The 16,408-nt window shown below is 40.7% G+C and overlaps 2 protein-coding genes across 3 annotated transcripts; both read right to left on the minus strand.

Moving 5' to 3' along the window:
- Positions 1-231: 231 nt before the first annotated feature.
- lats1 (large tumor suppressor kinase 1) lies at positions 232-10,795 on the minus strand. Of its 2 annotated transcripts, none has more exons than XM_026340855.1 (8): positions 10,624-10,795; positions 9,301-9,756; positions 8,500-8,605; positions 6,337-7,796; positions 5,191-5,773; positions 4,530-4,712; positions 3,873-3,979; positions 232-3,789 (listed from the first exon to the last, which is right to left on the minus strand). In XM_026340855.1, the coding sequence occupies exons 2-8, from the start codon at positions 9,646-9,648 to the stop codon at positions 3,277-3,279; spliced, it is 3,300 nt and encodes a 1,099-aa protein (XP_026196640.1). In that variant the 5' UTR covers positions 9,649-9,756; positions 10,624-10,795; the 3' UTR covers positions 232-3,276. The 2 variants fall into 2 exon arrangements, with proteins under 2 accessions (XP_026196640.1, XP_026196641.1); XM_026340856.1 differs by having other exon boundaries at positions 9,301-9,759.
- A 315-nt stretch (positions 10,796-11,110) lies between these two features.
- Positions 11,111-15,708, minus strand: nup43 (nucleoporin 43). The gene is made up of 8 exons (XM_026340683.2): positions 15,470-15,708; positions 15,128-15,250; positions 14,755-14,832; positions 13,763-13,925; positions 13,507-13,642; positions 13,273-13,424; positions 13,017-13,133; positions 11,111-11,627 (listed from the first exon to the last, which is right to left on the minus strand). The coding sequence occupies exons 1-8, from the start codon at positions 15,587-15,589 to the stop codon at positions 11,398-11,400; spliced, it is 1,119 nt and encodes a 372-aa protein (XP_026196468.1). The 5' UTR covers positions 15,590-15,708; the 3' UTR covers positions 11,111-11,397.
- Positions 15,709-16,408: the final 700 nt, after the last annotated feature.

Consider the following 16,408-nt stretch of genomic DNA (forward strand, 5'->3'; position numbering starts at 1 on the left):
GCCTTATATGGAAGACAGGGGCGGGGCTGCGTGATGGGCGGAGCCACATCCACCCAATTATATTACAGTTTAATAATCTGTCGGTTCCGGCTTTTCACCACGAAGACGCCGGACTGAAGCAGAAACGTTTGAATTTCTCCTCCAGCCAAGAGAACGGCATTATACAGTATGTCCTGTTATTGATGTTTTATTTTTATCTGTAAGATTTATTTTACTTGTTTTCCGTATTAGTTTTTTTTTTTTTTTTGTCTTCCTGCATGCAGATTTCTTTGGGTTGGTAACGTTTCTGTAACGTCGTGTAACGTTTGCCACTGGTTAACTGTGGGCGGGAGGTACAGAAGTTCTCTTTGGAAATTCAAACAATTTTGCAGATCCATTAAAAAATAAGCTTGTTTAAGTTAATTTGTTTGTCCTCAATGATGTGCAGTGTGTAGTTTGATGTCTCGCACTTTCCATCCATGAGTAGATTTTTAAGCCCGAGTTCACACCACAGGGCTTGAAGCTCAATTCTGATTATTTTATGTCGTATCTGATCTTTTTTGCATTGATTGATTTTCATTGATGTTACAGTAACAGACTCTGCCTTGGACACTGAGGTCCTAAACTGCTGTAGTAATAATAACGTACAGTTTAATCACAAACAGCTCAGAAATTATTTTTCTTCCACTTTGATTTAAACAGAAGCTTCAACATAAATGTCTAAGTTTTAATCTTCCTCGCCTCATGTTCTGACAGTTTTTATACAGAGATCAGACATGAATGAGGTCTGATTGGTTCACACGTCTGTCAAAACTCAAATTGACCAAAAAGTCGTCTTCAGCATGTAGTGTGAACAAAACCAAAAACTCACAAAAACCTTTAAGACCAGCAGTGGTGGAAGAAGTACTCTGACTCTATACTTAAGTTAAAGTAGGAAAACCACAGTGTAGAAGAACAGCCACAATTTTCATATTAATCATTTAGTTTTCACATCTTTTGAGCTAAAATTGCCAAAACTGTCGGGTTCAAACTTCTCCAATAAGAGAAAATGCATTTTTTTGGAGGTTGTGAATATTTCTGCATTTACTGTAAACAACAAAATGTTTAGAAGCAACAGTAAAATTACATTTACAGTGTCAGAGGTCCAGTTCATGCCAGTGGAGAATTAGCCAGAAATCCCCACTGAGGACTCGTTTGACGATCATGTCACTTGTTCCCACCGAATGTTTCTGCTGACACAGAGAGGTTTAAACAGCAGTCGAACCCACGTTAACAGTGAAACGGGTTTTTCTTGCTGTAATCATCCCTGTCCTCCACCTGTGTAAAAATATATTTAAAGGTGATATAAGATAAAGTTCAGATTAGTCACTTAAAGTTGACCTCTACTGCAGCTCAACGGGGAAACACACATCTGTTGTTTTAGACTAAACTGCTGTTAACAGGAGGATTTAGTTATCTAGTAAATTATAGCTCACTAATTACATAATGATTACACTGTAATTATGCTCTAAATGAAAAGTACAACACAGGTCTGAAGTTTTAATATCATCAAAAATATGCTCACAAATGTAATGAAACTACATTATTTAAAACACCTTTGAAATTCTGATGTTTTTCACATTGTGTGACATATTTTACAGGTAATTGTATAAAGAATTCAGATTTATTCTTCATGAAGTGGTTTTTGGTCATTTTAATTTAAATTGTGGAACAATTACTGGGTAATTATTCTGTAATTAACAGGCAGTAATTTACTATGTTACTGAGGAATTATAGCAAGAAAAACATCTTTTAGTGTTAACTTAGGGCGCCTGAATGTTGTTTTAAGAGAAAAACTGTGGCCTTGTCCTTTAAAACATGTATTTCTGCAGCATGCCCTAGTGACTGATCTGTTTCATGACCGGAGGAAAGATTTAATCTGACTCCAAACATTTCTCTGTGTTTTACTGAATGATACTAAAAACATACGACACGGTTATTGTGCAGGTGAAACATGTTTTGTTCTTTACATTCTTTATTTATCACCCTCTTCCCGGGACCCAGAACAGTACACAATGTACACAAAATAAAATTCTCACAATGAAAACACAAAACCAGTGCAGAATGCCAGTGGTCACCATTAAAGTCCATGATAACTACATTCAGAAATCTTTTCCTACACAAAGACAGCGGGTTACAAAAAAACAAACCCAAAAACATCATGATATGTGATAGGGAGCAGTTCTCTCCACTGTCAGTCCATCAATCCAGTACAGAGGCACAAAAAACCTCAGCTGTAGTGCAGACAATTACTCAGAGTATCACAGAAGGTAGTGATTAGGGTCCTAAAAGCAAAACATTTGTGGTTGATAGTGTAGCATCACCATAAAAATAATTTGATGGTAGTGTGATAAACATTTTCCTAAAAGTGGATTAATGCAGAAAACCCACCCATTTAGTGCTTTGGTTGACAGACGAGCAGTTAAACCTACGTAGAGTCCTGTGAATTAGTGTTTTTGTGTTTGAGAGACAGAAGGACACAACGTGTGGACAGGAGGCAGCAGCAGTGGACACTGACGAGGGCCTGCCCTAAGAAGAAAACAACTCAGCTGAGAGGGAAGAGGAAAGATATTTACATCAACTGTGTACAACTTAATTTATAAATACATTTTAGGTATAAATTAGAAAAATAAAACAAATCTACTGTAGTTCAATCATGCTACTGCTACTCATTTTAAAATGCCATTCTGATTATTTACCCTCTTTATATTTGGTGAAAGATAAAAATAATAATTAAAAAAAATCAAAAAAGGCACAGCAATGAATAATTAGCATTTTATCCCTGCAAATTTCTATAAGTCACAACACTAAATCCCCCATTGCAACAGAAATTAAAATATAAATTAAGACAATAAAGAATTCCCACACTCAAACAGAATCTACACTAGCATCACCTGTTACAATTTTCAAATAAATTAAGGCTTTAAGGGCGTTTGTGAGAAGTTGTCAAAGCGAGCACCCAGATCTTTTTCTGCTTCCTGTTCCTCTGCAGCACACTCACAGCGAACCGCTCACACGTTAAAGGAACAGTTCAAACATTTTAGAAGATTAACTCTCTTCCTTTCTTGACAAAGGTTGACGTCACTCCCACAAACATTAACCAAAATGTCAGACTATTCCTTTAACCTGCAAATGTGATCGGTGCTGCAGCGTTTCCTATGTTTTACACTTTAAAATGCTTTACGGTTGCAACCCCCCTCCACACACAAACACCCTCCACAGACTCATATGTACAAGCAGTAGAACCGGCCTCAGGCGCTACACATAGACCAGATCCTGGCCCTGTGTTGCTGAGCTACCAGCTGCCTCCTGCACCGGTCCCTCTGAGTCTGCCTCATCCTCATTGTAGCCCTCATACTCGATGGGTTTGGGGCAGCTGTACGGGTGGCCGTTGTCATCGAAGAAGCGCCGGAAAGTGAACTCGTAGAAAGCGTGAGCTGGGTGTTTGCCGTTACGGAACCAGATGTTGAGGGTGTCGTTGTGGTTGTCCTCGCCGTCGCTGTCGTTGCTCCACAGTTTATCCGGGTCCACAGGGTCAAAGTTGGAGGTGTCTGTGGAATGGGCGATGGTGGGGATGTAGGGCGCCACCTGCTGCCTCAGGTCGCTGGAGAAGTCTATGGTTTTGAAGAAAGGATGAGCTTTTATTTCATCAGCACCGTTCTTACCCAGGCGGTCCTCTGGGCCTCTGCACAGTTTAACTATGAGATCTGACGCCTCGGGGCTGAGCTTGGCTGGTGGGGGAATGTGCAGCGTGCTTTTCCAGTTTATCACCTGGTTTCAAGAGAAAGATGATGATATTAACAAACAATGAATTCTGCAGATGCACAACATTTCACTGCAGGTGCTTCACATACCTTCAGCTGCGTCTCCAGGGGTGTGGTCGCTAAGAAGGGAGGTTGTCCGACAACCATTTCATACAGGATGACGCCAACACTCCACCAATCACAGAGCTGGGTGTATCCTGGAAAAGATTAAAGACATTATTACATCAATCATCCTGAAACAACATCTCTTGAGAGGTTTTAGTCCTTTCTATACTTTGTTAGTGAGACTATTATCTCTTCTCCACTCAGAGAAACTGATGTGAATTTATTGTAAAGTTGCACAGATAATCTCAACTGATCTGATTTTATTAAATGGATTAGATATTGGCCATGACGTGACCGAACCACATTCAGTAGATTGTTTTAATGCCACAGAAATCCCTGGCATTATTTCAGGTGACTACGATTTTTCATTTGAGAGAAAAATGTCACTGAACTGGCAATTTGGGATCACTAGAAGCCTTAAGCTGAAGCATTCAGGTGATTTTCATAGAAAGTTTCTCAATGTAAAGCTGCACATCTATCTATCAATCAATCAATCTATCTATCTATCTATCTATGGACTTTGACACATTATGAAGTAAAAAACAGGAGAAAGGAAGTCTAAGAAGTAAACCAGGAACACACAGTAAAAGTTCCCACATACTGCCCTTCACATGTTTTCCCTCCCTTTCTGGTCCACTGTACCTGTTCGGAGCAGCACTTCTGGTGCTATATAGTTAGGAGTCCCCACCAGTGAGTGAGCCAAACAGCGCTGGTGCTGTCGGGCCTTTCTCCTTTCCAGGGGCTTCAGACGGTCTGTACAGCGGCAGTTCGCGGGGTCCTCCCATTCCTTACTGAAGTCCATGCTGTCCTGCCTCACATGGTCGCCTGCAGACGGATCACAAAACACAACACTCATTATTGAGCGGGAATGAAAATCAGTTGTTACACTTTTATTATTGTTCTATATTATCTGACTATGTGACTTCTCACTGTGTCTTTGGATCTTTGAAAGCCACTTGTTATTTTGGGACAAACACTGGAAAAGAGTCAAGTATCAACAGTCCTGTGGTTCCAGATACTTAAATGTGAATATCTGTTGAGAGTTCAAACTTCTGTAACCACCAAAGTGCCAATTGTGAGAATCAAATTGAGCTTTAGTTTGACTGTTTTCTGATGCTTTGTAGACGTGTTCAAAAATACACACAACATTAACAATCAATACATTAGTAAGTTTAGCTTCCTTTTTTTGTTTTACAGCATTTAAATATATGCTTTTATATGTGTGTTAACACTTTTTACTGTACACTAAGAGACACAGTTAACATTTCAGATTAACTACCAGTCCATTAAAAATGATACTAACCACTCTGGTAATACTTGGAGTCATGCGTCCAGCGGAAACCAGTGCAAAGGCCGAAGTCTGTGAGCTTTATGTGTCCGTCTCGGTCTATGAGGATGTTATCAGGCTTGATGTCCCGGTGGATGAAGCCCATCTTGTGAACGCTCTCCAGAGCACAGGTGAGCTCAGCTATGTAAAACTGAGCCAGCTCTTCTCTAAAGATGCCGAGTCGAATGAGAAGGCTCATCATGTCCCCCCCAGGAATGTACTCCATGACAAAGTACAGGTTGTCCTTGTCTTGGAAAGAGTAGTAGAGACGCACCACCCACTCGTTGTCGGCTTCCGCCAGGATGTCCCTCTCTGCCTTGACGTGGGCTACCTGGTTCCTCAGCAGCACGTCTTTCTTACGGAGGGTTTTCATGGCGTACAGCGCTCCCGTATCCTCTTTTCTGGCCAAACAAACCTCACCGAAGGCCCCGATGCCAAGGGTCTTGATTCGTTTAAACATGGACTTATCCATCTTGGCTCGCTTTAACCGGATGTAGTTGGACTCCTTCTGACAGAGCATCATACGCATCTGCTCCTGAGCTTCTGAGGACAGACCCACCTGTGCACAAGACAAAATCAAAGTGATTTAAAACCTGATAATGTTGAAACTATGCACACAAACACACATATGCCTGGTTAGAAACTGAAAAGGGAATCAACTGAGGAAAACCAATGCAATTAAAATAAAACACAAAAATATTTTCCCCTACATGTTATCATTTTAGTCCAAAACAATATTCACAAGCAGTGACAGTATCAGTGAGATGGCGGTAATGGAGACATGCATTTCCCTCCACCACAGGGACATGCACATAATCAGATGTAGTGAATTTGAATTAAAAAGAGCAGTCTCTCAACAACAGCTTACTTGAATGACTGATGTGCGCAGACTATTCTGTGTCACAGGACGGTAAAGATACATTTACCTTTTAGATCAGCTGTTAGTGACAGCAAGGGGAGAAAGAGAAGAAGAGAAAGAACAGCTAAGAACAAATAGAATAGCATGAAAAAGTCATCTTAAAGAGAAATAGTGCAGAGATGACAAGATAGTTGGAAAACCAGAAGAATTCAGGAAGATTAAAAATAAAAATTCTTCACCCATCACTGTTAATTATTTCTCACCCTTTGCATTTCACTTTCCAGCTGCTTCCTCCTCCGAATTCGCTGTTGATGGTTCTTTAAAATGTTTTCTACATGTTGCTCCATGAAGAACTTGAAGGCCTGAGGGGAATAAAGTGCGACTCTTCCGGACTCCCCCCTGCGCTCTTCATCCTTCTTGTTACGACGCACAGGAACGGGTGATGTTGTGATCTGTTTGTTCTCCTTCTCTGTTGCTGCAGTGCTTTTGGGACTTTCTGTCGTCTTATCTCTGGAGCTGTCCCCACTGCTGCCCTCTTCTTCAGGTGTGGACTCCTCCCTGCCTGATGGGAGCTTACTGGCCCCTGTATCGTATGCAGGAGGGCAAGGTGCATTAGCCGGCTGGAGGAGGTGCTTAGGGTAAGGTGGAGGTGGACCCTGGTAGCTGGGCACTTCTGCTACTGGCATCTGTGGGACAGGGGCTGAGGGTTCTGAGTAGGCAGGTACAGCTGCGGGTGGTGGAGCCTGTTGCATCCATGGAGGGTGCGTAGGTGCAACAGCGGTGTGTAGCTCCGGTTTCTGCACACGCATGCTTTTGACTGGCTGCAGGATGGGAGCCTGGGTGATGGCAGTAACTGTAGTGGCGGAGGGCTGGGAGCTGGCTGGGTGGGCCGCTCTCCCGTTCAGCTGGTGGTTGTTGAAGGAGTTGGAGCGGACTGGCATGTTGTGCTGCCATGACGGGGACAGATCCTGGTTGCTGCTGTTGCCAGAGGAAGATTGTGGTTGGTTAGGGGCCATAGGGGGTTGGGACCAGGACTGTGGAGGACCTATGTTGCACATGTCAAGGTTGTGACTGTTACGGTTGGGAACCATCATGGACTGAGGGATGTTTCCACCATTCACATAAGAGGGAGAAGATGCAGGGCCTCCTGCCTGCATCTGCTGGTCAGTTGGACTGTGTCGGTTGCTCTGATTAACCGGGTATGGGGGAGGGGGCTGCCTGCTACCCCCAGCCATGTAGTCTTGCTGAGAGGAGCCATTCTGTGACCAGCTTGAGGAGAAAGTGAACTTATTCCCCCCTGAGGCTTGCATTATAATAGGCTGGTAACCCACAGGCACTGGGCTGATCCCACGCTGATTCTGAGGAGATGCAGCTGGGTATCCATCAGGCCAGGCCCCCTGGGGTACAGGAGAGATGCGGGGTACAAGATAATCCATGTTGCCGGAGTAGCGCTTTGTTGACGGGTTGCTGTCCCAGGATGTTGCAGCTGGCATGGCATTGCGGTTCGGAGGAGGTGTGACACTGCGCACCTGAGGCGGCAGTGGAGGGTTCACTCTCTGAGTGCTAGTAGGCTGAACCGGTAGGAAGGCTGGAGGTGGTCCAGGGCTGTCAGAGCGATACATTATTCCATCCACCATTAAGGGACCTTGTCGAGGAGCCAAAGACTCTTTAGAGCCTTTCCAACTCGGCCTCCTCATCACTGGCTGCTGCATATGGGAAGCACCTACAGACATAAAACGTTAAGCTGAGTTTACAACAAGTAAAATCTTTTGACAAAAAACCCAAATCGATCAATAGTTGCCATTTAAAAGCCGGCCTTGTGAACATATTTATACCATAATAACAACAATCAAAACACACTTGTTCTTCTGTGAAAAAAGCGATATCAAGTTATCAGTCCTGGGAAATAAAAAATTTAACAGAGTAACTTCAGAATCTTTGTCACAAAAAAGTGTGAGAGCCCAAAAAATCTAAAGTAATCCATCTATGTTTTAAAGTATTATACTGTAATATTAGGCTAAACACAGTTGAATTCTTAAGATAATGCACAATACTTTGAATGTGTGTTACTTGTTGTTATGTACACTGGCTACCTTTCCTGACCCTGTACTTAATTTGTGTTTTTAACAAAGACCAAGAACAGTTGTCAAAACACTCACATAAACAAACTATGTAATTCTTTAGTGTGTTGGAAAACACCCAACTACAATGAAACTCCTCCTTTACTGTGTTAATACTGACATATGTGAAAACCAAAAACCTAGTTTCCTGTCAAGTTCCTCTGTAAGTGCTGTGACTAATACTCTTTTTGTCAACATGTGTTGTGATTTCTTTAAATAAATCCTGCAAACAATATCAGGGCTGAAAGAACACACCTGGATAAAAGAGGACAGCCTGCTGTAACGCCCAGTGGACTGTTAACGTACCTGAGGCTTTCAGGCCTGTAGTGTTGGGATTTGCAGCAGTCATCTGGTCCCTCATAGAGTCCTGGTAGTTCACTTTAGCCACCCCCACACCTCGACTGTTGCATGGCTTAGTTAAAAAGATGAAAAATATTGCTTAATATTTAGGCAATCAAAGTGCAAAAAATGTGAAATAATTCTGAAAACCCAAGATGATGAATTCCAAGAAAGGTCCAAATAGTTCTCAATTTTCAAATTCCATTTTTGTTTTGCAAATATTTTTGGAATCAATCTGAGTTTCCATTTAGTTTTAGTTAGGTGTACCACCGCCATTAGTTTCAGTTTACAGATTATTTCATTGGACTAATTTCTGTTTTGTTATAGTTTGTTTTTTCAGTGTTGCTTTGAAAAAACAACAGTCTAATAATAAAAAAAAACTGCCAAAAGCAGCAAATTTTAATTTCAAAGTAGTTAAATCAATTAATCTATTATCAAAACAGCTACCTATTAAATCTCCTGTGATGAACTAAAAGATGAATAAACTTGCAGCTTTGATAGTTAGAAAATATATTTGTTGAAACTGCTCAATACTTCATTCCTGGATTGCACACACCAGTTCTGCTAAGTAAGAAAGTACTTTGTATTCTCAACTGTACAATCTAGTCATTCCACTTTGCATGCTTCTCATTTTCCAAATAATTCTCCCCTCAACAAAGTACACAGCGTGATTATTCTCTATTACAGAGTTATGTATAGAATGACATTCCTCTGCAATCTTTCACAACAACAAGTTTTCGTGACAAAACACAAAAACACTCATCTCACCTCCTCAAACCCTGCACAGGGGGGTTCCAGGCACATGTGTTTGTTCACCTCTGAGCCTGAAGTGTTGGACTCGTTGGCAAAAGGCAGCAGGGATTTTCTGATTTCCTGTAAGGCCTTATGGTAGGGGTTCTTGGGGTTGATGCAGCGTCCTTGCTGCCTCGGATCCTCAGGGATCATTTTTCCAGCTACAGCAATGTCCACTTTAGGTGGATCAGAGGGTTTTGACAAGTTGCGCAGGCTGTTTCTTATTTCCTGCAGCATTTGTTGGCTGTTGCCACTATAGTTGCTGGCAGGGAATGTTTTGGGCCTCATCTGTCTGTATCCTTCGGGTTTCTCCCCTCTCTTCATGTAAGAGCATGTATGATGACGATGAAGAAGTGGAAGAGGATGTGTCTCAGTCCAGGGTTGCACCAAAGGGTAGCAAGGGTCTCAGTTATCTGACTTCACATCTGCATGCTGCTGAAAGCAATATAGAAAATCAGTCTATCAGAGTACATGACATGTCACTTAACAGGTTGAGCAAATTACATAAAGTATTTATACACATGGGCACAAAGAAATATTAGGTAATGTTGATTGTTATTGGTCGGGCTGTCACTTTAGGAACTGATAAAGAGATAGATAAATAGAAGGATAGAGAGATATATTAAATTAATCTCTAAGTAAATGTAGGTATCCAGTAGCTTATTCAGTACAGTAAATACAAACCATTGCAAACCAAACACCTACAGTAGTGCCAATTAAGTCAATAAAGAGCAATAATAACTAACAACAATCTGACGAAGACTATAATAACAAGAGATACTGGCAAACTGCAATCGGTAAATATAAATACCAGCAAATAATACGACAAAGGGCAGGTGATTAATAACACATTAAATATTAACACAATTCCAACTTAGAGCTTTACTCTTTTACGACTTTATGTTGTTTTAAACTCTGAAAGTGCACAGATAATTCGTTTGTAGAAAACCCTGCCACCATCTACAGCTTCACAAACACTAACGTTATCCCGAACGGTTGTTAGCGTCGTTAGCATGTCAGGCTAGCAGAGTGCTTCTTTAAAGCCATTTCTCCAACGTCAAGTAAAAGGTAAAGTTGTTTGACGCATCCGTCTAAATATTCTCACTCAGCGACCCAAGAGCTGAAAGCTTTAGTTTTCTTAAATTCAGTTTATTTAAAATCAAACGGCGCAGCCATGTCTCCGCGGCCCTGAGTGCTAACTGCATCCCTTGCTGATAAGCTAACTCAACAACAGTTAGCTCGTTAGCTCGGACACAACTGGCGACAGTTAGCTGTAGTTAGCCGTGTTTGTCAACTTACCAGTGTCTGTAGCTGCCACTTTCCTCGATGCTTCTCCTAGTTTGACAAACAAACGATAATCCCTCGACCTTTCTCAGCCACAAGGGCGCGATTTTGACTCCTTGTTGTGCCTAGCTGGCTGATTCCTAGTCGTGTTGAATTCCTGGGATGTCTGAATGACAAGTACAACAGCGACAAGCTAGCACAAAGATAACGCTACACTTCCGGTTACTGCGTCTTTCACAATAAAATCCCACTGGCGGAAGATTGTTTCTACCTCATTCAATTTAAAAACATTAGGGCCACAGTACGATGATGGATGAGCTGCAGTATTTATTTATATGTTATTAGTATTTTAAGACTGTATATTTATCAACAACAATCCATATCTGTGGGGTGTATTTCATTACATTACATCTAGAAACAGAATAATACAGCTGCTACACTACAATGGAGTAGTGGTGATGCCTGTGTTGGATCTGTTGTCGTGTGTAAAGAAAGACAAACCTTGAGGTTTTTATTTTATTTTATTTACTTCAAATTGTTTTAAACTATGTCCATACAAACAGTACAGTTGTTGATACTCTGCTTGGAATAAACACAAATATGGAGTCTTGACAATGAAACACTTTGGCTCCAAAATCTGTAAGAAACATTATACACAGAAAAATAATACACAGTAAATCCAAACTGCCCTTTCAATCAAACAGTATGGTTGGCAACTTGTATGACCAAAGCAGTCATTAAAATGACCAGAAATCAAACAGACCATCACCCACATCTTCTCCAGCTCCTCTAAACTGGCACCTGTCTGTTGACAAAAACAGCCTCTCCATCAGTCCCACAAACAAGACACTGTCCCAGTACATCCAAACTGTTTACGGACAACGTCTGGCTGGGCAGCATGTGAGTCGTTTCCAGGCGGCCTTTGCTTGAGTCTCCGCTGAGCCAGGCGCTGATGAGCGACTGGTTCCCTCCGGCCGGTGCCACTGCACTGCGAGATATCATGCTGCTGTTTCTGCCACCTGGAAATACAGTAATAAAAGCATAATGATGTGACAGCTAGCTAGTTCGGAGACTGAACTGGAAAACCTCCATCTTTCTTCTCTAACCTATCAGCTCTTGGGCATCTGTATTAGGTTAGCTGAGGCACAGCTGTATCCGTATGACTCTTGCATAAAATATAAAAATACTCTACGAAAAAGACAGAAAAAGGCACTTTGTGTAACTGTCGACACTTCATGCAGCTGCGTGCTGATAAAATTAGGTGATTGATAAAGTTTTGGGAGGCCAGAGGTCACCGTTACTGTAACCAAGGGTGGCAATTAACTGTTTTTGGTCCACACCAAGTTTGAGAAACAAATCTGAGTATGCACTTAGTGCTACAACTTGAGTAAAGAATTTTAGTGTAGTAATATTTTTTAGGCAATTACTTTTACTTGAGCATTGACCTTGTGTACTTCTACCACCTCTGCTGTTGACTAAAATGGAAAGTACAAACCAATTAGTACAAGTAACTTGCTCTTCAGAAAATGTGAACTTTAACCAGCGAAGATTCTCAGTCATCCAGGTGAAGTTATCTGGAAGTTGAATCATGGCAACTGGACAAAAGCTTCCCTCACACCTCTCTCAAACCACCAGGGGAGCTTTGTATGTGCAAATAAATACCTCCTCGCTCAACAGAGGTGGAGGCCTTAGACATAATCTGCCTTCTGTTTATCATGCTGCCTTTTCATCCATCACCAGAAAGATCAGGCCCAATACACACCCACAGGTTGGACACACCTAATGATCCACTTCAGGGGGTAGGAGGGTTGGCAGAGGTCGGACCTTCACAACCTCCTCTTTCATCATTTCACCTAATGAGTCTATTCAGGCCAGGTGTGAAGTTAAACCAACCTGGAGGATACAACTATCCTCAGACCTGAAGAAGCTACTTGATGAGTAGTGAAACTACCTAACAAGAAGGAATTCCAGTTGCCATGACTCAACTTTCAGATAACCTTTACACTCACATTAATTTCAAAATAACGTTCACCTGTTTAATCACAATAAACTGTGCATGTTGCAAATAAAAAAAAGACACTTACTACTACTTTTACTTAAAATGCTTAGTAAGCATCCAAATATGTCATTAGTATTTAAGCTAGTATTTAAGCTAGTGTTTAAGACTTTAAGCTTCAAGCTAACTCATTACAGTCTGTTTTTGCCCGTTACCCCATTTGTCTGCACTTCATTTAAACTCCTGTGAATGGATGAGTCCACTTTATAATCGTAATTCACACCGGCATCATTTTCACTTTATTGTGTAATATTTATATTACTGCTACAGAGGGGTACATTATAAATTAACCTTGGCAACACCTAGTTTGCCATTGGCCAAACTAAAAAGCAGACAGAATAATCTAACTTGCCTTGCAGGAAGGAGGGCAAGTCTGAATGTGATGAAGTCTCCCAGTGCAGCAGCGATCCGTCCTCTGAGCATGTGAAGAGATGGTCTGGGTTGGTTGGATGGAAATGGACTTCCCACACTGAGCAAAAATCGTATATAACAAAAGTTAGTGAAACAAGGTAAATCTTAACCATCAATATACAGTAAAACCTTTTCAAAATAAACTTGTAAGTTAAGATCTGGTCAATTTAATCATCATCATTATCATTAAATCTTACTTTCAGCCGTGTGTGCCTCCATGAGTGAGAAGGGAGTGTTGCCTTGTCTCACATCCCAGACACACAGCATACCGTCCTGGCCTCCTGTGGCCACAATGTGTTGCTGGTTAGGATGTCTGTCCACACAGTGCAGAGGAACCCTGTCCCCCGACCTGAGAAGAAATCCACTTACTAGAATTTCTTAGAATCAAACTCATTAAATGCAATCAGAAAAGAGAACTGAGTATACTTTACAGTGAGAGAATCTGGGATGGTGAGTTGCTCTGCTGTCTGAAATCCCACAGCTTAAGTTGTCCAATAGAATTCACTGTCAAAATCTCTGTTGTCCTCAGGTAAGTTACAGCATGAATTGTGCTGCTGTCTGCATTTTCTAGCAGTGATTAAAGAATCGAATAAAAAACGTTAGTCACATTAACAATTTTAATCATTCTACATGACTTATAAATGCTAGTTTATGCTAAGAACTCTCTGGCATTAATCTTAATCTTACCTATGACTCTGATCACTCCCTCCTGGTCGGCTCTGAAGACGATGATCCTGCCATCTTCACCCACTGTGACGATCTCAGGGCTGCTGCACACAACACCAGTACAGGGGGCGTTGTCACAAGGGTAACGATGTGCTCTTTCCCAGTGCTGAGAAACTGATACTGTCTGCAGTCGAGAAAAAGAAAGAAGACAAAGGAAATAAGTCGATTTACAGTACAACAAGTGTGTCATAAAGGATGTCGTGTCTAAAATTATCATCTTAGAACTGCACTATATCAGTCATGTTTTTATGCATGGATCATTGAGAGGCAGAGAAAGGTGAAACCAGGCGGCTCACAGTGACACACTGACTCAGTGAGAATTGGCACATTTTATAAAACAAAATTCTTCAGTTCCCAAGTAGAACAACCAAGTATCACTACATACTAATGTGAATCCAATCGTCACTGAAAAATTACAGGGTGACAGCTAAGTTTAAAGAATGACACTGAACAAGAAGTATATTGCAGCTATATACAATTACTTCAGCCAGAGTGCAGAGTGTAGTATTGTGTAATACTGTGTAGAGCTTTAGAAATTCAAAAATATATTATTGCAAGTCCAACTATAATACTACTATTATTTGCCCATGTCAGTAGGTGTAAAAATGCTTATGACAACTTCTGAAATGCAGGATGAGGTCTGGTTCAGGTGAGTTGACCACTGTTAAATATGGGTTGAGGTCAAGAGTTTAACATCATTACTAGATTTATGTTGTGTGGAACATGTTTGACTAAGAGTTTGAGTAAGATACAACATAACGTGAATTATAACTCTGTTAAAAGCTTCAAAATGCAATACATAAGATCAGTTTGTTTTGCTTGATGGAAATCAACTTTCAGTCTGGAAAAACAAGTGTGTCATGACAAGTGGAAGCACATTTTATTACTGTCCAGGTTCTGTTGGGAATGGCTACAGTCTACATGTACGAACTATGTGCGAGTGTAAGTCAGACCTGACTGTTTTGGTGGTGGCGGAAGATGGTAACCGCTCCTGTTGAAGATGCTGTGACAATTCTGTCTTGGTCCAGAAACTGTAAAATGTAAGAGAACAGAATTGAAAGTGAGCCCTGGTACTTTAGGTTCATTCATTTGTAATAAAAAAATAAACATTTGGTTAAACATGTTTTATGTTACATCTTGCTATCCTTGTTAAATCCCTGTTAATGTTTTTTACCTTATCATAAAGATGCTTTGTTTATTTTCTCAAAACCACATCTAATGCTTTTTCAGATGACAATAAACAGCAGAAATCTTCAATGACAGTATTTAGCTTTGTATCCATTATACTTTAGGGAGCCAAAATTAGGTACTGGTGATCCACATTACCTGAAGGTCCAGAACATCTCCATCATGTTTGTGTTCACACAATAGCTGCGGGTCACCTTCAAATCCATCTTCCACCCCTGGAACTCCATGACTTCCAATGGACCAGAAAGAAATCTTGTTGTCCTGTAACAGATATTAATATATATATAACATTTATATATATACACACTATATGCATGCCGAAAGGACACCTTGCAATTTCTTTATGTGTTTTAACAGTTACAAACATGTATTTCCGACAATTAGCAACATAACATAGAATTGTGAGTTTTTCCTATGATGTTTGGTGTGAAGTTCATTTCTCATTAAATATTAGTTAACACTAAGTGTCAACTTGCCAACCTCGTTGTCCCACGAGCCAGTCGCAAATATATCTGGTTGCTGCAAAGACGAATACGATACAGGTCTCCATCTCGTTTTGCTGATTTTCTGGGACACGTATTTCGCATTTATACTCTCCATTGAAACAAAATAGGCCTATCCACACTTAAATTAAAAATTAAATCTGGTGTTAGCTTAGCATTCATGAGCAAAACCGAAATGTACGCGCCTGTTACGCCGTACGTAACTACGGTAGCCCTGAAAGGTCAAACTACAAAATCTCATCAGCCGCTGGTGTTTGGCGAAACGTGTTGTCAGCGCCACCAGCTGGTTTTAAACATTCACCGGGGAATATTGTCTACTTAACTTTTAAATTCTTTATTGGCATACACAACATTTAATCTTAGGGTTACTCATAAATACTGCAGTAATTTCAAGTGTGCAATATAATTCCAGTGATGCAGTACAAAACTGTACATACATACATGACTACACATATGGTACATGTAGGCTCCATAACAGCAGCAGATTGTGAAACACAACAGCATTAGTCAACTCTTTGTTCTGCTTTTGTTAACAAACTGTTTTAATATCACCTTAGGTCCTCTCTTTCAGTCCGCCTTTAAATTTTTTGCCTTATTGATCCTTGTCTGCAAATACACTGGCAAGAAAATGTATGCAAACTTCTAGGATGTAAGTCAAATTGCCAAACACTAATCTTATGAATAAATCTTTCATATCATTAACTCATTAAACTTTCAAAGAGCTGGTGGAAAAAGTAATTGAACCCTGGTTGATTCTTCTTTGCCAGCAATAACTTCAAATAAATACCAGCTGCAGACTAGACATGCACAATATTAAGGAGGAATACTAAACATTTACAGTTTATGCTTGTCATCCTTTGTCTTGTTAAATTATATTTTAATGGAAGAAATGAGGGATAAAATCTAGAGTTTTCAA

The sequence above is a fragment of the Anabas testudineus genome, chromosome 24, assembly GCF_900324465.2.
Source record: "Anabas testudineus chromosome 24, fAnaTes1.2, whole genome shotgun sequence".
NCBI lineage: Eukaryota > Metazoa > Chordata > Actinopteri > Anabantiformes > Anabantidae > Anabas > Anabas testudineus.

Excerpts from the sequence above, each read along its gene's own strand:
- lats1 (XM_026340855.1), bottom strand. The coding sequence starts at position 9,648 with ATGAAGAGAGGGGAGAAACCCGAAGGATACAGACAGATGAGGCCCAAA. Across the intron at positions 3,980-4,529 it reads AGAAGTGCTGCTCCGAACAG|GATACACCCAGCTCTGTGAT; the intron begins GTACAGTGGACC and ends AATCTTTTCCAG. Across the intron at positions 3,790-3,872 it reads CCCTGGAGACGCAGCTGAAG|GTGATAAACTGGAAAAGCAC; the intron begins GTATGTGAAGCA and ends TCTTGAAACCAG.
- nup43 (XM_026340683.2), bottom strand. The coding sequence starts at position 15,589 with ATGGAGAGTATAAATGCGAAATACGTGTCCCAGAAAATCAGCAAAACG. Across the intron at positions 15,251-15,469 it reads CTGGCTCGTGGGACAACGAG|GACAACAAGATTTCTTTCTG; the intron begins GTTGGCAAGTTG and ends TATCTGTTACAG. Across the intron at positions 11,628-13,016 it reads CTTGCCCTCCTTCCTGCAAG|GTGGCAGAAACAGCAGCATG; the intron begins GCAAGTTAGATT and ends CTGTATTTCCAG.